At 36.2% G+C, this 24,030-nt stretch overlaps 1 protein-coding gene and 1 non-coding gene across 2 annotated transcripts; both read left to right on the top strand.

The window, feature by feature from the left end:
* Positions 1–15,072: 15,072 nt before the first annotated feature.
* Positions 15,073–15,146, top strand: TRNAN-GUU. The gene has a single exon. It is a non-coding gene; the product is annotated as a tRNA-Asn (tRNA).
* A 2,600-nt stretch (positions 15,147–17,746) lies between these two features.
* Positions 17,747–20,258, top strand: LOC117620250 (trihelix transcription factor ASIL2). The gene is made up of 2 exons (XM_034350396.1): positions 17,747–18,773; positions 19,561–20,258. Exons 1-2 carry the CDS (start codon positions 18,108–18,110, stop codon positions 19,954–19,956), a joined length of 1,062 nt encoding a protein of 353 aa, XP_034206287.1. The 5' UTR covers positions 17,747–18,107; the 3' UTR covers positions 19,957–20,258.
* Positions 20,259–24,030: the final 3,772 nt, after the last annotated feature.

Consider the following 24,030-nt stretch of genomic DNA (forward strand, 5'->3'; position numbering starts at 1 on the left):
TACAAAGCTCTCGTGGGGAGAACCGGGTGGCCGGAGCCATGTGTGGTGGTCGGAGCCTTGTGTGAGAGAGATAGAGTGTAAGGGCTAGGGTTTGTGAGGGATAATTTTTGCAGAGTTTTAGATAGGAATTTAGACGTACCTCAACCCTTGTGCATAGTCATCTATTTATAGGGGTCTCGGAGGCTAGGGTTTCAGAAGAATAATTCCGTAGATGAAAAGGAATTATTCTAATTAGGGATTAAAGGGATTTGATTTAATTCCTAATTAAGGTAGGAATCAAATCAATCCCAATTAAATCAGGTAACTCCCAATTAAATTGAGTAACTCCTAATTAAATTGAGTAACTCCCAATTAGGTCAAATAATCCCCAAATGGAAGGAAATATTTGACCTAGGGTTTGGCTAGAATTTGGTTCCCACAAGTGATTTGTCAGAAATATAGAAAGTTCGTTGTTTCCGTCAATAAACCTTTACTTATCACACAAAATTAATAAGATTATTTTTTATGAATGTGCAAAATCTAGATGTTGATAATGGTGATATGATATAAAACGCAAAAGTTGATCAATTTATTCCTATCACTTATTCATCCATCACACTAAAATTAATTATAATTACTTTGGTGAGTGTAGTTGGCCTACGTAATCACATTCATGATTATTTACCTAGTTGGAATAATCATGATCACCACTTTGTATTAAATAAATGTATGCTTTAACCCCTCACCCTAGTGGATTAACATTGGATCCATTATTAATTGTTGACTAATTTTGAACTTACTTGCAATATATGATAAGTGGAACTATGCCCAAAAGATTTCCACAATTGATTTTGTTATTGTAATAAAATGTTTTCACTCCCTGGTAAATTCATTTTGAATATGGTTACCACTATAATTAAACCCATATATGTATGCACTCCAAGAGCATGTATTTACATTGCCAGTGTAATTGTTTAAAGGGTTTGTATAATTAAAGGATAGTTATGGACTTAGACCAAACAATTGAGCTATATGATTGGCCACTTATTGGATTTTTATTCGATTTTGATTGGTTATGTAATAATGAAATGGCTTTCATGTCTAATTTATTTTTATGCATGAGTAATTAAAATGAATCACCATCCAAGACTATGATCCAATAAGTTGGCTCGTATTGGATCACCAAGAAAGTCCATAATCATCCTATAACCCCAATGCAATTGGAATGTTCAGTAATGATAATAATTAATCAATTAGTAGTATCATGTATTCCCACTATCTCAAGTAAATGATTTCTAAAACATTTAGTGGGAGTATTATGTGCTACTAATATGTTGTACCGGGAACCATAAGATTAGATAGGTAATTTTAATAGGATTAAAATGAGACCAATTCAACTACCATAAAAGGAATATTAAATAGATAAGAGAAATGACACTTTGAATGCTATTTTGTGACCTTCCACCGTGGTAGTCTCTTATTGGGTGGCACATATACACTTTGTTGTACCTCAGTGAGGCAACATCCAGTACTTGTAACCATCCAAGGGAAGCCTATTAAACATACTTGATGTAGTGTCGATAGATAACGAGTATGGCCAACAAATCGTAAGGATGATGACATACTTGAAACCCTATGCCCACAACCATTGTGTAAATAACTTAACTAAGACGAACGAAAAGAACAAACTGTTAGGTTGAGGTCTAGTTTTGTAAGGCCATTGTGATGTGTATTCACATTAATGATGTGATTGGATAAGAGTATTATCTAATTAGTAACATAGCAATCAAACAAACTATTAGGCTGCGGAAAACTACGTGAAAATGAGACTCCCGTCTCCACTAAGAGTTTCAACGGAAACTCTTGGATTTCAAGAAGGATAAGAAATTTACCAAAAATAGTGGGAGCTATCATTATGACTTAATGACCTTAAGTCCTTGGTAGAAGATTAATCTAAACTAAACTTTGTTTACGTTGTTGCATAATCTTCAAATGGACTTTGAAAACCCAATCTCATCGATACTTAACAATTACATCCTCGATGGCACGAACTATCCGGCCTAGGTTCATAAAGTGAAACTTGTCCTTACAATGGATGAAATTGATTATGTGTTAACAGATGCCCACCACATAATCCTCCAGGCCCAACAGCTACTCAGAAATAAAGAACTGCTTATGAGATGCATGTTAAGGATGATAGTAGAGGTTAAAGTTACTTACTCGCATCCATGAACGATGAGCTACATAAACAACATGAAGATATGGATGATTGTACTTTCATATTGCTTTACCTCAAAAAATTTTATGATGAAGTTACTCGTAGCTTGTGTTACAATATAATATGTGGACTTGTCAATACAAAGATGACAAGAGTGGCTCCAGTTAATCAGCATGGTCTTAAGATAATATCATTGCTTAAGATTGGCAAAAAGTTATCTATCATCTTGAGACCATGTTGATTAACCGGAGTCCCTCTTGTCATCTTTGCATTGACAAGTTCACATATTGTATTGTAATGAAAGTTACGAGTAACTTTACCATATAATTTTTTGAGGTGAAACAATATGGAAGCACAATCATCCATATTTTCATGTTGTTTAAGTAGCTCATCGTTCATGGATGCTAGTAAGTAACATTTACCTCTACTATCATCCTTGACATGCTTCTCATAAGGAGTTCTTTGTTTTTGAGTGGCTATTGGGCCCAGAGGAATATGTGGTGGGGCTTGTGTCAATACATAATCAATCTCATCTATTGTAAGGACAAGTTTCATTTGGCAATGCTAGCCCAGATAATTCGTGCCATCAAGGATGTAATTGCTAAGTATTGATGAGATTGGATTTTTAAAGGCCATTTGAAAATTCTGCAACAACGTAAAAAAAATTTAGTTTAGATTAATCTTCTACCAAGGACTTAGGGTCTTTAAGTCATGATGGTAGCTTCCACTATTTTTAGCAAATTTCATGTCCCTCTTGAAATCCGAGAGTTTCCGTTGAAACTCTTAGTGGGGATGGGAGTCTCATTTTCACATAGTTTTCCACAACTTAATAGTTTGTTGGATTGCTATGTTACTATCACAGGATACTCTTATCCAATCACATCATTAAAGTGAATACTCATCACTATGGCCTCTAGAAAACTAGACCTCAACCTAACAGTTTGTTGGTTTCGTTCATCTTAGTTAAGTTATTCCCACAATGCTTGTGGGTATAGGGTTTCAAGTATGTTATCAACCTAACGATTTGTTGGCCATACTTGTTATCTATCCGCACTACATCAAGTATGTTTAACAAGCTTCTCTAGGATGGTTACAAGTATTGGACGTTGCCTCACTGAGGTACAACAAAGTGTATATGTGCCACCCAATAAGAGACTACCATAGTGGAAGGCAACAAAATAGCATTCAAAGTGTCATTTCGCTTAACAACTTAATATTGCTTTGAGGGTAGTTAAATTCGTCTAATTTTAATCCAATTAAAATTACTTATTTAATCTCATTAAATAGTTCCCAATGCAACATATTAGTAGCATATAATACTCCCACTAAATATTTTAGAAACTGTTTGCTTAATATAGTGAGAATACATAATACTACTAATTGATTAATTATTACAATTACCGAACATTCCAATTGCATTGGGGTTATAGGATGATTATGGACTTTTTTGGTGATCCAACTGAGCTACCATGTTGGATCATGGTCTTGGATGGTGATTCATTTTAATTACGCGTGCATAAAAATAAATTAAGCATGAAAGCCATTTGATTATTACATAGCTAATCAAAATCACGTACAAATCCAATAGGCAGCAAATCACATAGCTCAATTGTTTGGTCTAAGTCCATAACTACCCTTTAATCATAGTGGTAACCATATTCAAAATGAATTTACCATGGAGTGAAAACGTTTTTCTGCAATAGCAAAAGCAATTGTAAAAATCTTTTTGTGGGCATAGTTACACTTATAACATATTGCAAGTGTAGGGGGCTTTTTATTCCGGCAGTTGTAAATGGGCTGGGCTGTCGTGAAGGGCGGATTGATGAAATTGTCCCCTGTGTCTGAATTTCAAAAATCAAGCTCCAAAAATGCTTTGAAAAGGCAGTAGAGCCTTAGGAAGCATCTTGGTTACCTCCACCAACTAAAATAACAGTAGCTTATAGATGATTTCTTAATGCTTACAGATAAATTTTCTAGCTTGGCATGAGAGGCTTGTGGCATGGAAGCAAAATCGACATGAGTTTAGCACTGAAGAGAAAATTATGCTTTCTTGAGGAAAAAGGGAGTGTTAAGGTAAGAAATGAAAGGTTTGCAAGAAGATTTGGCTGAGAAGAGAGAAAGAAAGAACAATGTTCTTTCTGGCAACTTGACAAAGATTCTGAAAGTGGTCTGCCATAAGAGGAAAATGGAGAAGAAGGGTGAATAGTGCATGAAATTGCTGGGTTTTGCAAGCAAGAGAGGAAGCTTGCTCTCTGGATGTGGGTTCATTTTGTTGGGTAAAAGAGGCCTCATTTTATAGCCACTAGAAACCATCCTTTCCCAAGAAACCCTAATGGTTTCTACCCAATTTGGCCAAGCTTTTCCCTTCCTTTCTCCTCTCCTCCCTTGACTTTTCCTATCTTGGTGAAATTTCCTCTACCTATTTGCACAAAATCAGAGATTTTTGGGAGCTCAAGGCCCCTTTCCTGCAGCTGTTTAGTGGGAGACTTCTCGTTCTCAACTATTTTTTCTTCTTCTTTCCTTCCTCCTTCCATGGCTAGATCTGATGAAGGAAAGCAAATGGATGTACATGCTGGTTCGAAGGGTGCTTCTCCCCCTCGCAGCTTGCGCTCTATATCCCTTGGTTCCTTGAATTGTTTTGTTTGAAAATTGCCCCCCCTATGTGCTGGAACCTCCCAGCAGCTTTGTTCAATGAACCTTCAGATCTCACCTTCGTGGCTTTTGTTTTTCCAACCAGGTGCTGGGGCCTTTGTAGCTCATTATGGTAATTGTATAGGCCAAAGTGGTTCATTAAGTAAGTGGGCTATTTTTATCAAACGTTGGGCTTTTGGTTGAGTCAATAGGCTATTCTGATTGTGCTATTTTTGATTGGGCTATTTTTTCATCTTGTGTGCTCACCCACATATTGGGCCTAATAAAGAGCTTGAGTCCCGAGGCTCCTAAGCAACTTAAGACTTCCATTTGTCGGCCTATCAATGGGCCTCATGTCGATTTATTACTATCCATACCAAAACCCACTCAAGCAAGCCCCGAGCATTTGAGTGGCTTGAGCCCACTTAGTCTTGTAGCGTGGCATGTTGCTTATTTGCTTAGCGTGACATGTGTGCAAGTGCATATAATGAACATTGGCATGCCCAAATCGGGTTTCTTCTTGGTAAGGTATCGCATTGGGCCTGAAATATATTTGGGCTAAACCGTGGATTTTTTGGGTCTCAACAGCAAGTAAGTTCAAAATTATTCAACAATTAATAATGGATCCACTGTTAATACACTAAGCTGTAGGGGTTAAATCATGATTTGTTTAACACAAATGGTGATCATGATTATTCCAACTAGGTGAATAATCATGAGTGTGACTAGGTAGGCCAACTACACTTACCAAAGTAATCATAATTAATTTTACTGTGGTGGGTGAATAAGTGATAGGAATAATTTGATCAACTTTTGCATTTTATATGATATCACCATTATCAACATCTGAATATTCCTTACACATTCACAAAAAATAATCTTATTAATTTAGTGTGGTGGGTAAAGGTTTTTTTGAGTGGAAACACTTTGACCAACTTTCTAGATTTATGACAAAACATCATCATCATCTTTATAACCTATCTTGGTGGAAAAATCCACTAACATAATCATTAAAATTAGTCACCTAACTTACGGATAAAAAAGATCCCATAACACGAACATCAAGAACACCAACAAAAAAACATATGAACTAATATGAATATTCATGCTATTTTCGGAAAAATTCATATTCCATTTTAACCATCTCATGCTATTAATCATATTTTCATGAAGTTAAAATCATGGGGTTTTGATGCAACTATGCTCTAATGTTCGTACATACACATATGCATACAAATGGAGCATCAATCATTAAAACATAAATCTGAAAATTTAAAATCCCAAGCAACCTCTTTCACTCTATTTGATTTTCATTTAATCCTATGAAAATAAATCAAGTATAACCATTATACTTTTAAATGCATTTACAACCCATATATGCATCTCTAAACCCTAAAAACATCTCTAACCTATCTTGGTGGAAAAATCCACTAACACAATCATTAAAATTAGTCACCTAACTTACGGATAAAAAAGATCCCATAACACGAACATCAAGAACACCAACAAAAAAACATATGAACTAATATGAATATTCATGCTATTTTCGGAAAAATTCATATTCCATTTTAACCATCTCATGCTATTAATCATATTTTCATGAAGTTAAAATCATGGGGTTTTGATGCAACTATGCTCTCATGTTCGTACATACACATATGCATACAAATGGAGCATCAATCATTAAAACATAAATCCGAAAATTTAAAATCCCAAGCAACCTCTTTCACTCCATTTGATTTTCATTTAATCCTATGAAAATAAATCAAGTATAACCATTATACTTTTAAATGCATTTACAACCCATATATGCATCTCTAAACCCTAAAAACATATCAAGTTCATGACATATGGCTCTGATACCAATTTTTTATTTTAAAATATTTTTACGAAGTTCATTTGAATATTAAACTTGCATTTAATCAAATTAATCGCAGCGGAAGTATATGGTGGTTGTTTAAATTCAAAAACCAAAACTTCTTCCAAGTATCTTAAATCATGAACATTGATATGTTTTCATAAAAGTGAAAGTAGAAGAGAAAATGATAAGTTCTAATTACCCTTGAAGCTATAATATGAACCAAACTGTGGTTTGGTCTTCTCTTGATGACTTTCCTTTGTTGATCTCCTCTTTGATCTTTCTCCTTCTTGTGAACCACAAAAGGATATGGCCTCTAAGTCTCCACACCAATGGAACCTTGAGATGAGAAAGAAGAATCTTGGGAATTCAAGGATGCTAGTGCAAGATCCTAAAGACTTGGTTTCAATCTAAACCCCTTGAAAGATGAAAGTGTTTCACTCTTGAAAACTCTTTTTGTTTTTTTTGTTTTTTCTCTCTCTCTTTGATCTCTTAAACCTATTTGGTTGATGTTGGACTGTGTTTGCGTGTTAATGAGCTTGTTGAAACAATTTCCATACACAATTACTTATGCAATTTCGGCCAAACCCTTTTGGGCTTCCAATTTTGGGCCTTATGACACTTAAATCATAGTATTTAGGTGTCTTAAGCCCTTTTGCTTGTTACCTAACCATTTGGGCTTCCCGTTAACTATTACCGAGGCCCAAACACACTTTTACACGTAGTAAATCATTCGCATCAAATTGATCAAATTCATTTCTACAATTTCAAATGTATTTATCAAAGATAACTATTTAAGGTGTGCGATTCATTAGGTTCTAATTAGTAAGGCAGTGGAAAAATATTAGAAATCTTTCTAATCAGCTGGAATTAAAACCCCTTTTTAGTTCTTCCTTTATATGGATCGATCACAATCAATCGTGGGACTTCGATTAGCCAAGAATGACATCTAGCAATATATCAAGGCCACCCAAGCTAACCAGAATAGTTGAAGAACCTATTTAGTTGGAATTGCAGTACAATATGGTCCTTCTCTAATACAATGTTTTAAATCATATTATTAGTGTACGGATTGATTATGCTAAACCCCTAATATGATTAACCTCATGTGATTCAATAGAACATGATTACGAACCACTTTATAAATCATGCTCAAGAACTTCGGCCAAAGATTCATTGAATCATATCTTGAAACATTCTCCTTCTTTATCAAAGGTAGAGATTGCTTATTGTACATTCACATGCCCCATGATGAGAGATCCCAATAACACATAAGGAAAATTTTTTACGACTTGCCTTTGCAAGCTATCAAAGATCAATAACGCATCATAAGACAACCATGATGCCTCACGTCTAAGGACTGGCTTGCATTATTGCAACTAGTAGTCCTTGTTTGACATGTAGATAAAACTCCATATGAGAACTTCGGTTGATCGTGTTCAGTGTACTCATTCACCAATGAGCACCCACATACTTGTATTAGTTTCATCTACACAAATGGTTTAAGACTAATCATCCTCCTAACTGAGCATACATAGTATGTGCTATTCTTGACGGTTTATCAATGCCCATTTTGATAATCCTATGATTAGGAACATTTGGGACACTACAGTTGCCCTTTATTTATCATATACGAAATTTATTCTAAGGAGATTACATCAAATATATTGGCTCTTAGGGAACATTTCTAACAGAACTCACAAAAGAGGTATGCATGGACGTTCCACCCAGATATACCACTTCTGCTCAGACTGGAACGATGTGCAAGTTGTGAAAGGCTTTGTACGGATCTAAACAGTCACCTCGTGAATGGTTTGGACGGTTCACCATGGCAATGAAGAACAATGGTTTCTGGCAGAATAACTCAGATAATTCTTTGTTCTTGAAAAAGGAAGGTAACAACTTTAATAATCTATGTTGACAATATAATTATTACTTGGAATGATGAACATGAAATATCTTAGTTACAAGACTATTTGGCTACTAAATTTGAGATGAAGAATCTAGGTGGACTCAAATATTTCTTGGGGATTGAGGTGGCTTGATCAAAGTAAGGCATGTTTCTCTCTCAAAGGAAATGTCTTGGACTTATTGATAGACACTGGAATGTTAGATTGCAAATCTGCAGACATTTCTATTATTCAAAATCATCATCTTGGAGAATACCTGGATCAAGTTCCATCTAACAAAGAAAGATACTAAAAGCTAGTAGGAAGACTGAACTATTTGTCACATACTCGACTAGACATTGTTTATGCTAATAGCGTATACATTGTTTATGCTAATAGCGTAGTTAGTCAATTTATGCATTCTCCAAGTGAAGACCACATGAATACAATTGTTCAAATACTTAAATATTTGAAGTCTGCACTCGGAAAAAGACTTATGTTCTCAAAACATGATCATCTGAATATTGATGGTTATATAGATGTAGATTGGGCAGGTAGTGTAACAGATAGAAGATCCACATTTGGTTACTTCACATTCGTGGGAGGTAATTTGGTGACATGGAGGAGCAAGAAACAGAAGGTAGTAGCTTTAACTAGTGCAGAAGCTGAGTTCAGAGGTATGACTAAAGGAATTTGTGAGCTCATTTGGTTAAGGGAGTTGCTTATTGAACTTGGGTATGAACCTATATCCATAATGAATCTCTTTTGTGACAACAAAGCTGCAATAGTCATTGCACAAAATCCAGTTCAACATGATTTCAACAAACATGTTGAGGTGGATCAACACTTCATCTTACAGAAGTTTGAGGCTAAAGTGATTCAGCTCCTTTTTGTGGAGTTCAAGGATCAATTGCAGATATTTTGACAAAGGAGATTTCCTGTAAAGCGTTCTATACGTCACTGGATAAGTTGGGCATTGTCAACATCTATGCACCAACTTGAGAGGGAATGATGGTGTGACTTGTGACTTTCCTTGCACACCAAGGAGTCTCATATTAATTGTATTTGATTTCATTTTTATTTCTGATTTACTACCATAAATAGAATTAAGAATTATTACCTTCCTTGGCCTTCAAGGTTTTATTGTACTATAAATATGGCCTCTTATAAGGAGAAAAAAAACACACAAAAATTCCACAATATACTCTCTTATAGTTTCTCATATTTTAGCAGTTTATATATCAACTAACCAACCAAAAAAAAAAAAAAAACCATTTATATTAAATTTAAAATTTTAATAATTATATTAATTAAAAAAAAAAAAGTATCAGGCTACTAGCTACAGGCTGTTGGCAAGGTGTATTTGATTCGGCAGGGGCAAAGATTATGTTGTTTTTCATACCTATTAAAGTCATGTCGTACTTGAAAATCCTAGTTTATCCAGAGTTGCCTGGAACTGGATTCGACGGATAGCAAACAAAGCATCTAATGCTCTTCGAAATTGTTCTTGAAAATTGGGATTATAATAAGTCATTAGAGGTCTAAGTCCAGGGTCTGCAGGAAGATTAGCCAATATTTCATCCAACTCAGTGATCTCTAATTTTTTTTGACTATTCGAATTATTCAAGGGAGAATGTGAATTACCCGGATTATTTGAAGAAGAATTTGAACTAGCCGGATTATGTGAAGGATGGTTGGAACTAGCCGGATTATTTGAAGGAGAATTTGAACTACTCGGATTATTTGAAGGAGGATTTAAACTCTTTTTCTTAAAGTACCGTTCCATAACTATATAACTAAAACAAAATAAGGGTTTTATATCTATAACTATGACCAATTGACTATAGTTTATCAATTAAATAAACAAATAAAAATTAATTATACCTCGAATCATGTGTCACGCAGCCTCTTCCGCCTCGAATTTGCTACTGATCTTACTAATAGAGAAAGAGCTAAATAAGAAAAAAATTATTAATAAAATGAATAAACAAAATTGGCATTTGCTCAAGAAGAAAAAAAATATGCATCCAACTTACTTTGGATTGGCGTACTCAAGAAGGAAAAATAAATTAAAAAACCGTAGGATTCTTGTGATGCACGCACACTTTGATAAAATTGGGTGATATTAAATTTGTACTTTATAAAGAGAATTCTTAATCCCATTTAATAAAGAATTGTGCAAGCCCTATTAAAGCCCAATTAAATAAAAAGAACTCTCAATCCTATTTAAATAAGGAATTATAGAGGCCCTATTGAAATGAAGAAAGCGTACTATAATTATAAGGTCTTATAGCATTATATTTCAACTAATATTACAACAGGTATTTAAGAGTTACTACAGGCCTGTATGTGGCTCTGCTCCTGTGACGTAGTTGTTGGTGCTACGTCGTATTCTATTTGGCTCTGAATCCACTGTCGCATTTTATTATCTCCACTTCTAGTTTGCTATATTTCTTCGCTTTTGTTGTACTTTTAGTTTTTTCACCAATGTCGCATTTGGTCTTTCCTGGTTTGGACTAGACTTTTCCCTATGCTCTTTGGGGTTCTCCCTGTCTAATGGAGTTGCACTTTTAGGAAAAAACAAAAACAAAAAGAGTGCATAAGCATATGTTTCTATGGCACTGTAGTGACAGTGAGTGCCTTGTTGACTGATAATTACAATGCGCTATTATTAGCTCAGTGCCCGAGCACAGTGGAATTGTAGTCAACTTGACACTGAATTAGTGGGGCACTCGTATTTGAAACAAAAGCGGTTGTAGTCATTAGGTATAGATTAATCACAGTCCAATACAACGCATTCCCTGTATGAATTCGCTGGCATTGAAGATGCACCCCAACTCCTTCATCTTTTGTAGCCCTCTTTCCTTGAGGCTGTTAGGTGGCTGTCAAAACCAAACTATGGATGTAGCAGACGGTACAATCATAGACAAAGTCCACGTTATATAGTCAAGAGGTAGTTGTTGGTAGGTAGGGAGTTGAAGCACCACATATATGTGATCAAGGCAGAGACGAAATGCTTATAAATAAAATTTTGGAAGCTCACTGATGACAACCCTAGGGATAGAGCTTTGATTCATCAATGCAAAATTCAGAAGTCTTTGGCCAATTGGTCAATTTTAACTGGCATATAAGAGGTGTTGTGGAAGCAGCTTAACTGCAGCTTGATTTAGCCAACGGTCCATAATTTAGTGGTAAGAGTATTTGCTTACAGATTAGTTGGCTCAAGTTCGAACCCTCTCCTCCCTTTCAAAACCTTGACCCCAAAAAAAAAAAAAAAAAATTGCAGCCTGATATAGACGCTGCCTGCTTGAGCATGTTAATTTTGACCCTGAAGATATATAATGCTTTTGAAAAGTCTGCTGGAGGTTGATGTTATTTGACTCCACAACTAATCATAATTTCATCATTAAAAACTCTATGACAAAAAAGATTTATCAGATTTTTAATTATTTTAGTAATTGGGTCTGAAATACCTTGTGGAAATGTCTAGATTGAGGAGGGTCAAAAGAAAAGACTCATTCCCACCGTTAGCTTAAAACCTGCAGCTTTATCTAACATTACTTTTCCAAAGGCCAAAGCCACAGGCCTAAGAACAATCCGTGATTAGTAAGGCTAGTAGTTAAGAACATTTACTGTTATACTAGTAGTAAGTCTAGTAGTTAAGAACATTTACCGTTATACTAAGATTTCGAGTTAAATCTTTCGTTCTCAGGCGGAAAATTGTTTTCATTTTTAAAACTATCATTGTCACAGTGTGTACTAAACAAAGTCCATTTAGGTGATGCTTAAGTGCTTTTCACCAATCAAATCCAATCGCCGAAAGCTTATCTGCTTTAGGAACTGAATGTGAATCGGTACCATCTGTGGTTTCAATGTTAAGCTGTCTATTAAAATTGGACCAGAAGCCATACTGTTAGTTGACTGGTTAGGTTCTTTTCAGCTGGAGCCACAATCTTCTGCTAGAATGCTTCTCCTTTTAAAGGTGCTTGGTCAAGTTGTTGGCTTTTGTGTCTGCATTTTCAGCGCACATGGCTTTTGGCTTTTGCATTAAGTGGGTGTTTTCATAAAGAAGTGGTGGATCCGGTATATGAGAAGAAAGGATTTGGGCTAATGGGAAGATTCCACATATCATCAGTTACCTTCAATGGGGGGAGAATGATTCTCATGGATGTTTCAGATTATTAGATTAAATTATGGGTTTTCAACAATGATGTTCACAAATAGGCCTAATGCTTTTAGGGTTCAAGACCATGAGGAAATTTTTACTTCAAATTTTTACTATAGTGACTTATGTTCTACTTTGAAAAGTGACTTTTTGTTAGTGAGTATAACCGACTCTTTAAAGGCAAATATTCTATTTTTTTTCAGCTTTTATTTTTGCAGCTTTTGGGTTTTTCCTCTTTTTCACTTGTATTATGTTGTTCGGGTTAATGAATGAAATCCGGCTACCTCAATTATAAAAAAACATCTATTTGGTGGTAGAGTTCTCTAGTTTTTATATAATTAAGTTCAAAAGATAATGAGCCAATGTTGCACGGTATTTCTAACAAGTGGAGAGCAGCTCTCTAGTTTGGTAGTTGTTCCATAGAAAATGAGTGATGCTACATGCACCATGCACCAGTTCTTTTAATTTTTCACATAGAATACGCCATATATAGATTACTTGATTTTATAATCTCATGTCTCACATCATGTAAGAAAGTTGTAATAAGAGTGGGGATAATGTTATTATAGAAACAACTTATTCTATATGACTCAACAAAAAACAATCAACAATCAGTGGCGAAGCCACGATTTCATATGTCTAGGGGTCTCTCACAAAATATAAATAATAAAAACTTCAACACGATAATGATGGGCTGAGCTTTACGTTTTGGTCTCCCTCCACTGGAAAAAATATAATCCAATTTAAGAATTTCAATATGATACTTGCCACAAAAGAAAGAAACTTGATCAAGTAAAGAATCTCAACCATCAGTCCCGATCTCTTGGACCACAAGAGTCCAAGAGATTGTGGTCACCCACCGTTGGATATTAATACAATGGTTCAAAATGATATATATAAATGCAATATAACATAAATGATTATTACCCGATTCAAGTCAACCGTTGAATTTACATCCAACGGTGAGTGACCATAAATCTCTTGGACTACAGGGGTCCAAGAGATCAGGACTGTCTCAACCATTATCTCTCATACTTTACAAACTATGTGTTTGGTAGCCTGTTTTGGAAGTGTTATTACCAACGGTTATGGAGGCACCAAGTGAGTTCCTCTTGGTGCCTACTTCATCATTTTTAAAATGGGTAGTTCCAATTCAATTAATGGGAGGAGAATATTTATTGAGACTTATAGTGGTATGCAACCATTTGACAGGGACAGAAAAAATAAAAATGATGCTAAATATATTGGAATTATGTGGATTGCAAAACAGAAAGATTATGCAAGACAAATATCTGACAAAGGTAACCTAAAGAAAATCCCATTAGATCCGGGCAGGTTATTCTCCACTTAACTTTTTCTAACACATTTTCTGTTCTGTTAATTTCAAATCCATCCAAAAAAGAGCTTCCTAATCGACTTCTAAGATTGGGGACTAGGGAGACATGCATATAAGACATACATGCTTGAAAGTAATGAGTGAAATAGTTACACAAGGCCTACATTCTCTAAGTTTGTTCGGTGTTGTGTTTAGGTTAGCCTGAATTTGAGAAGATCACTGAAATCCGGAACCCTTTCGTAAACTCCAAGCTTTGCAAAGACCAAGCTAAAAAGTTCTTAATCATTGCTTCGTCAATTTTGTTCCATGCTGACCCAACTTTGATATCATATTATGATTAATTAATCTAATCTTTGTCAGCAATATTGTCCTAATAAGTCTACTGAAATCCAATTACCTTGTCCAAAGTCTACTCGAATTCAATCAGACTATCGGTCCACTCAATCACCTGAAAGTTCACCACTTTCTCCTCTCCTTTCATTATTATTATTATTATTAAATCTTTTTTTCTTTCTCCATAATGATGTAGGCTTCTCACTTTCGGTTATTTTGGTTCTATTTGTTTCACTTTTCTTCAAAAAGAAACTTAAGAAAGGGGGAGAAAAGTGGTATCAGATTGATCAGTGCCCAATGGTACCCCAAAGCTATTTTCTTTTGGTCATGTTTGGGATCTCCATTCAGTCATTGAAATGGAGACGTCTACTTGGTAATTGGTACATCTTAGCTGTGTCGATTATGATCTGCAATCATAAATTTAACATAAAAAGTTAGCCATTTGTATATTATTTTGTTGTTCCCTTCTGTTTATGATAATTTATTGTCCAATATTGTAAGAGCCGTTGGATAGAGCGAAATCAGCTTGTAAAGGAAAAATGGTCAAGAGCTAATATGAGCAATAAACTATCAATAAATAAATAAAAGCCTACTCAAAATGGATCATCCATTGCTAATAACGATAACGTACAAATAATATTTGTGAGATAGCACCGATCAAAAGCTGGAATAGCTCAATTGGTTAGAGCGTGTGGCTGTTAACCACAAGGTCGGAGGTTCAAGCCCTCCTTCTAGCGCAATTTTTAATCTTTACACGTTCCGAGATTCAATAAGATGTTTCCTTCTTTTTCTTTTTTCTTTTTTAATTTTTTATTTATTTATAGAAGATGTTTGTAATTATAAATATTTGTATGAAATTCGTTCCAGCTTAAAATCGTATGAAGAAGACATCTGCCAATATAAATACCGCTCTTGAACCAACGAGTGTTATTTAGATTGGCTCAGATTTTTGGTGTGCTTTCAAGTGGTCCTGTGTTCAAATCATCATGGTACTCATTGGTGTGTGAATTTTTCCTACTTTCTAAGGTTGACAATGAGTCATGTCGTGTCAGTATCATATACGTGTCAAGAATACTCAACCTAAACACGATTCATTTAATAAACGTGTCGTGTCGGATTGACTAGTTAATTTTCCGTGCGGGGTTTTGAGTCGGGTATTAGGTTGAGTCACTAAGTGGTAGCAACTAAAAGAACTAAAAACAATTAGAAAAATTAAGAATAATTAAGAATAAACAAAGAAACAGGTTAGCGGGTTGACGGGTTACACGAGTATTTTTAGCGGGTTGGCGGGTTTACTTGTTTAATAAAAGGGTTACATAGTTATTTTAGCGGGTTGGCGAGTCGACCCCAAACTTACATGTTTATTAAACGGATCATGACAAGTTGACCCAAAAATGACTCAAAAATTTAATCGTGCGGGTTGACTCGCTAATTTTCCTTGCTGGTTTTGAGTCGCGTATCAGACAACAACAGAAAAATAAATGGTTTAGATCATGGAATAAACTAAAAGAACTATCTGATTGTTTTCACCCATTCCACACCATCATCTCATGATCCGAACAATTTATTTTTAGGTCATTATCCAAAATTCACTCATGCCCAAAAACAAAAACAAAAAAAAACAAAAAAAAACTAAATCAGACAACATTTAGTCATCTAACTTCAGTCAAATAAATAGATGACTCACAATACTAATCATAAATAGTGAAAAATATTCACAATAGTAATCAAATAGTTAAACGATTTACAATTCGATTATTATTAGCTAAATATTCACGATAATAATTAAAAGGTTAAAATTACATAAACTTCAATTGTATTTTGGAAAAAAAAAAAAAAATTTAATCCAACCATGGTGGTCACCCACCATGAAACTTTGTTCTTTCAACTTGATTTACCTCTTCAATATTTCCTTATGCATAGTACTACTAAAGGCACATTTGCTATGTGCTTGGTATTCTACTTTTGAGTATGATGATCAAAAGTATCTTGATCCCTTTTCTGAGTACACGAAAGTAGGCCCAAAGTGTCCCGAAGAAGAAGTAAGTCCTAGGAACTTTGGTTCCTATGGCTCTTGGGTCTCTTAGGTGGCCTTTGAGATGCTTGAAGTGATTTGGCCGCTGCAAGTGCTTTCCGATCACTCAAAATGATTCACACCGCCCTTCAAAATGATCAAGTCGTTCTTGAAATGCTTACAGCCACTCCTTAATTGAAAACAACAATGATGATCTTGAAGAACAATAGAAGATTGTAATGTGAGACATAGCTAGAGAGTGTGGCGAGTCAACATTATACCAACGGTGGATGATTCCCAAAAATCTTATCTGAGTGATGTTGCTGATGATGTTACTTATCTAATTATATTGTAACTCATATCGTACAAGTATAAACTCTGTTGAAGAATATGAGTCGCACATAAAAAACTTGACTAAATAAAATACAAAATATAATGAATGGTTCTACTACTAATAACACCGAGACTTTTTGTGATAAAACCCACACTTACTGGGCATTGTAGGTGGTTAAGTTGGTGACAATATCAGTGTTGTTAATAGTGGCCTGCTAGTCCGTCTCTCTGAATTTAACAAATTCGTCGATGACATTATAACATGTGATAATATTACGACTACAAACAAAACATTTCCACTCGAATTAGTTTGAGGAGGTTTCAAATTAAATTTTTTGTAGCAGAATAAAAAAAGTGCTTTTAAGCAATCTTTCTTTAATTATAAAATCAACTAACAAATGAAGTTTCATGCCTAGATGTGCCAGTGGCACCACCAACAATGAACAGGCGGAATCAGTAGTTGGTGCCAATTGGATGAAGGTGGTTGGTTATATTACAAGCCGTTGCTCACTGAAAAGGCCTTACAACTTACTCTCTCATCTCAAGTGGTGATGAATCCACCAAAAGTTCTCAAAAGGGCATAAAGTAAAGCTAACAAAAAAAGGGAGGACCCAAAAGGGAAGCTAAGTTTGAATGGCCATATAGCATATTGGATGGTGGTGGTGGAGGAGATGGAGAGATGAAGAGAGATGGTGATGGTGGTGAATTGGTGATTGGGATGGACAGTGGGTGACAGACCCACGTGACTGACCCACCACCACCACTAATAGGAAGAAAACCTCTCCCTCTCTCTCACCTCTCTCTCTCTCTCTCTCTCTCTAATATGAAGAAGGAATAGGAGGAGGAGGGCCAGTGGGATGTCTTGGTTGGCTTCATATCAACGCTAACAGCCAAAATAACCCAACCACAACAATAAAACCAATATACCCACAATCACATAACACCACCACCACCCCAAAAAGTGAAAAAGAAAAGTTAACAGGTTCACATCATTAACTCATTTGACAAAAGTGATCCCATTTTCCTTGGTTGCCTTGCCCACTAACATTAAGCCTTTCCTTTCTCCTTTCTCCTTTCTTCTCCCCCTCATGCTATAGTCAGCAGCTAGTGGGTACTCTCTCTCTCTCTCTCTCTCTCTCTCTCTCTGATCTTTTGTTTTTGGTTGGTCATTTCTACTTACTACCCATTATTCTTTTTCTCGCTAAAATGCTAGTGGTTCTCCTCCCTCTTCACAATTTCTTGTGCTTAAACTTGTTTGGTGGCTTCAAGATGTTAGCAGCTTAAGCCCACAAAAGGGTAAAACTTATTGAAGCATTAGGGGAGAGAGAGAGAAAGAGAGAGAGAAAGAGAGATGGACAACGAAACTAACCAAGAAAACCCATCTCTCCCCCCAAACAATTACACCTCCATAACCAAGGAATTAGAGTCTCCAAGATCAAAACCCCAACAACCTCTTGGTGTTGGTGGCAGCAGTGACAGGCTAAAAAGAGATGAGTGGAGTGAAGGAGCAGTTTCTAGCCTCCTTGAGGCCTATGAGACCAAATGGGTTCTCAGAAACAGAGCAAAACTCAAAGGCCATGATTGGGAAGATGTTGCAAGACATGTCTCGTCTCGTGCCAATTGTACCAAGTCCCCCAAGACTCAAACCCAGTGCAAGAACAAGATTGAGTCCATGAAGAAACGATACCGTTCTGAGTCTGCCACTGCTGATGGTTCATCATGGCCTCTCTATCCACGGCTTGATCTTCTGCTACGTGGCAGTGGGCCATCCCCAACAGCAGCATCAGCAGCAGCAACTGTAACAGCTGCAGCTATACCACCACCACCACCACCACCACCACCGCCACCACTGCCAGTACAATTGCCTCCTCCGCCGCCTCAGAACAATCATCCTTTGATGCTACTGGAGCCATCAGTGTCGCTGCCGCCACAGCCACCACCTACTGCTCCTCCTCAACCTATAGGAACTGCCCAAAATTCATATGGATCCAATGGTGTTGATCATAGGGTGGCCAAGGTCAGTCTGCATGACCCCCCACCTCTGTTTTGTTTTTTCACACCTATTTCCTTTTGTTTTTTGAATTTTCAATTGAAATTAAGCAGATAAATACTTCTTGTTACCTGGAGATTGTTGTCTTTTAGCCCTCACAATTTTTTTCTGGAGATAATTGGGTATTAAATTGTTTCCCTACCCTAGTCATAGTATGTTCTTGGAACCCAATATGTCCTACATGAATGCCTTGGTGATCTCACAGATAAACATTTTTCAAGCTTAACATTGTTATTTCTGATCATATTGTGACATTGAATTCATCATAGTTCAATATGAATGAAGATTTCAGATGCTTTGTCCAAATGCAGTGAAATTACTGAATCATGTGCAGACGCCCTTCATAAAATCAAAATTGAACAGACAGAGGAATTTACTATCTCTGTTTTGGAATATAAGTTAAGAAGGGTTAGTTGGCATTAATTTAGACATTAATTTCACTTCACCTAACATAAGGATGCATCATGTTTGGCATCTGAATTTCAATGAAGGTACAAGCTTTGCAGTAATTGTACAGAAAAAATTGTAATACAAACACTTGAGGTTAAAGTTCCAATTATTTTAGTGCAATTGTACACACATTTGAGGTAAACAATTGAAGTTACAATGCACTCTAGAAGGCCCAAGTAAACCAATTGTACTCCCCAAGATTTTCTTAGACAACTCTAGTCTAGAGAAAAAAAATATTAATGTGTATGTGATTGTTTGTAAATCTTACTAAGTTAATTTAACCTGCAGTCATGTTAACATGCAGGAAGATGGAATGGGGATGAAATTGTCAGATCATGCATCAGACAAGAACCCTTTGGAGATAGACAGTAGCACCCCAGCTCTTTACAGTGACAAGGAAAAATTAAGGTCCAAGAGAATGAAGAGGAAGATAGAGAAAAAGAAGCGGCGAAGACGGGAGGAAGTAGAGATAGCAGAGAGCATAAGATGGTTAGCAGAGGTTGTGGTGAGATCAGAGCAAGCAAGAATGGACACAATGAGAGAGATAGAGAGGATGAGAGTTGAGGCAGAGGCTAAGAGAGGAGAAATGGATCTCAAGCGCACAGAAATTATTGCCAATACACAGTTGGAGATTGCAAGGCTCTTTGCAGCTGGTGTTGGCAAAGGGGTTGATTCTTCTTTAAGAATTGGAAGAAGTTGAGGAACAATAATGGTGAGGTTTGTGAGTAAGTATGATATATAATGTATAGAATTTATGTAGTATGTAACACTGAGAGAAAAGAAAGGAGAACCTTTTGGAAGCAACTAATTACATACTAATTAACATGTAATATATAATGCGAATTAAGTAGTTATTGTAGGTACAATAACATGTCTACCTCATTGTAATGTACATGTTCTCTCTTTCAGCAAGCAATATCAGTGTTTACACCTAGAAAAACTTGCCTATCCCATGTTTCACGCAATGAGAGATATAGAGAAAAGTGTATGAAAGATGTTAAATGGAAGTCTTACGAGAGAAGAGGACGGCCTTTAAGTCCACCTAACTTCTAAGTGTTGAGGAATCTAGATACTTGCTCCATGATGATTTGGTACTGTAAGTTTTCCAATATGTAGATGGGAGTGTATGTATGCCAAGTAAGTTTTTTTAATTTACATTTAGTTTTTTTCTATTATTTGATCATGGTTCCTAGTTAATCTATATCATCAGTTTGCTCAAGCTTCCCATGAGATGCTCTAGCGTCTAAAGAGTTAGGTTTCCAAAATGGATAATGTACCTAATCGCCTAAATTTGCATGAATTGGTCTATTGATCTTCGCTTATTTTACGTCGGGGGAAAAATGTGTGGTTTAGTTATCGAAATGAAGTTGTATCTTCAAATTCAAATTTCAATCTTTAAATCATGTGGGGAATGAATCTCTCCAATAGTATGTAAAGACCTTGGTATACCCTGAAATTGAGATAAAAAGGCAAGGTTAGTCCTTAGACACGTTGGTGTGATGTGAGCCAAAGAGCCTCTGATATCAAAGTCGTAAGCTTTAAGCAAAGTAGGGTTTTTCAAATCAAGGAACGTTTACCTTCTCCAGGAGATGGTGGTGGTTTAAATATGACTCTTTGTTGGGTGGTTTATCGCCTTGAGAAGATGCATGTTCAACGTTGATTGGGGTGTTAAGTCTCATTGATTGGAACGTCAATTTGATTAGCCGTTTGACTTGGGACATGTGAGATATTTACTCAAAGTGGGTGACTGTAGTCCCCTTAGTTCTTGTTGCTGTAATTGATAAGGAGATCTTTAGGATTTGCGCTGATTTTGCCAGAGGCGTGCTGTCCTTGCAAGGCACTTGTGCCTGTGCTGGGATGACTTCTTCGTAAGCCTTGCTCGGTCAGAGGCATTGCTAGGCCTTCGCCTTCTTGTATCATGTTGGCTCAAGCGGAGCCCACACTTCTTATTACCCTGGCAGAGAATAGGAGGTTTCGTAAGGCTAGGCCGTAGAAAAACCGCCCCAGCCACCACCCCCCTTTTGGGGTGGGTGGCTTCCTCCCCTCTTTCCTCTCTTAATCCTTCCCCACTCTATTCTTAGTTAATAGTATTTGTCCCACATTAAAAAGTTAAGGAATTCAGTCTAGGTTTATAAGAAGTTGGGCTACTTTCCCATTGCCAATTAGTTTTGAGGTGGAACCTCAACTTACTTCACTCTTCTCATTGCTTTGCTTCCCCTTTGGCTTCTTGTTGATGTTTTCCCCTTTTGGTTAGTTTGTTGGGTGTGTTTGGTTGTTTTTGTTTGTTTTCTTTTTGCAGATTTGGAGCTCCTGCTCTAGACTTCAGATCTTTGTGTTCGAGATAGACAAGGGTTTTGGGTGGCTAGTGGTAGTGCTCTCTATCTCAGCGGAGGCAGCGACGTTAACGTCAGTAATAATGCTTACTGCTCTTGATTAATGCATGATACAATGCATTCCACTTTCTCCTATCCTAATTAGAAGAAATTTAATTCGTGTGGTCATCTTGATGGCCACGTGGTGTCGTGTTATTGACACGTAAATTTTTGCTCCCACAATTAACTCTTTAACTTCACTTAAACTTGAATCAACACATAAACTTCACACTTCAAAGACTAAGTACCCAAGTTTAACCTACAGAAACCCTAACTCCTAAAATTATTATTCTTCTTCTTCCTCAAGTCAACATCGTTCAATTTTTAGCCTAAAAGTGGAGCTCCCTAACTCCGGTCTAACTCTACTTTACTTATGGAAGAAAAAAGGTGCTCTTTACTTGAAACAGAAGAAGAAGAAGAAGAAAAAAGAGAGGTGCATAAAAAACTTTTTTAAGTATATACATAGCATCCCATTCTGATAGTAGTACGAAGCATAGATGGCATCAAAATGTCTCCTAATCTTTGAGACCATCTCTGTTAGTGGAACGAATATTTTCTGAAAGCAGCATGTTCTCATATTATTCATCGAACAAGTTGATGTAAGGGCAACACAGCATGAGGTCAAATTCATAAGTGGACAGGTTGTAGTTATGCTCAATGTGCCATAACTACATCAGTGATGATAAGATGTATCTAAGTCATGAAGTAGGCAAGGATTCTTTGTTTTATGTATTTATTTAAGTTTTGAACTGATGTAGGCTAAGGACCATAAATATGAAAGTTGGTAATGTGTATTGGAAACAACTCCAAACACGTCATTTTTGTTCCTATTTCTTCAATTCTATTTATGTCCCCGTTATTATGCCATACATCAATGTCATATTCGATATCAAATTCGTTGAATTTTCTGTTATCAAAAGCGGTGATCAATTTTTAAAGGGCAAATTTGTCTTAACACTTCCATCGACAACTCCCCATCCCCGCACCTGTCCCTGCCCCAATCCCCATTAAGAAATTTCGGGGAATCCCTATCTCCGTCTCCGTCGGGGGGTTGTCTCCCAAATCAGCCCCAAATCCCCGGTTTTTATTATTAAAAATATACTACACTCAATTTTGACCAAAAAATAAACTCAATTACGTTCATTTAAACCATAAAATTCAACTGAACTACTTAAAATCATCTAAACAATTTAACAAACTAATAGAAATCATATATTCTATAAGCAAAACTAAATATTTTGTCTCAAAATTCTTATTTTAGTGCTAAAATTAAGAACAACAAAACACATTAAAGACATACGAAAATAAGAGATCAAAAAAATAGGTAGCACTATAGCACCAGCACCGTAGCTTCATCAGACAATATGGAATGGAAGGAGGTTCTAATAACGAAGGGAGAACACATTAAAAAACAATTTCCATATGTTTCTTGGTCAACCAATACCATCCCAGGCCCATCTCCAACCGGGGATTTTTAAGGATCCCCATAACACTGCTGCCACACCCACCCCCCCAGCGATTTACCCCAAATCTTCACCCGTTAGGGGCAGGTACCTGATTTTTGTCATCCTTACTCACACTCATAAGCGAAGCCATAATTTTATATTATCGGGAGCCTCAACACATAAGAAAACAGATAGGTCAACCTATCCCGAACAAGCATAATGTCCTCTTGAATTCTTAACGGTCGGTTGATGGAAATAGACTAACTATCAGAGATATTCATGTTACTTCGTCTGCACTGATTTGTACACGAATGCGTGAATTATACCGACTACTCAATAAATTATAGACCACTTCAAATCTTCGTTTTCGAGAAGGATAATCAACTCCGCAAATATCGATTGAAACTTGAACCCTTGTATAGGTATCATTTGGTTGCATACTCGTTTTGTCCTAATAAAGGACTATTACCCACTAAAGTACCAAGTGGAAGAAGAATGGTTTGTGCAGTATTATATATTCATGTCACCTTGTAATTTTACACTATATATTCATGTCAAAATGTGACTTTGTAAAATATTTATTGCTGGCTAGGAGGGCATAAGCTTAAGAATGGTAATTTTGCACTATATTCATGAAGAAAAGAAGATCCGAGCTAAGTCTGTGCCACTTCTAGCATGTACTTGGCTCTGTCCTTATTCTCACATGATTAATTCACGTCAAGAATGACATTGATTTACAGGAAGATATAGATAGATATAGATGACATTAATGGACTCACGGGCAAAAATAATATATTCAAAGTGATACAGAGACTACTCGCGATTAAAAAAAAAATCAATAAAAGAATGTGCAAATAGGCTTTTATGTGGGCTTAGTTCTCAACTTATAGTCCACAGGAATCAAACCCAAAAGAAATTTTATGCGCTTTGGCGATGGATTTTGAAGCTTCAAAAGCC

This window comes from Prunus dulcis, chromosome 2, assembly GCF_902201215.1.
Source record: "Prunus dulcis chromosome 2, ALMONDv2, whole genome shotgun sequence".
In the NCBI taxonomy this organism is placed as follows: Eukaryota; Viridiplantae; Streptophyta; class Magnoliopsida; order Rosales; family Rosaceae; genus Prunus; species Prunus dulcis.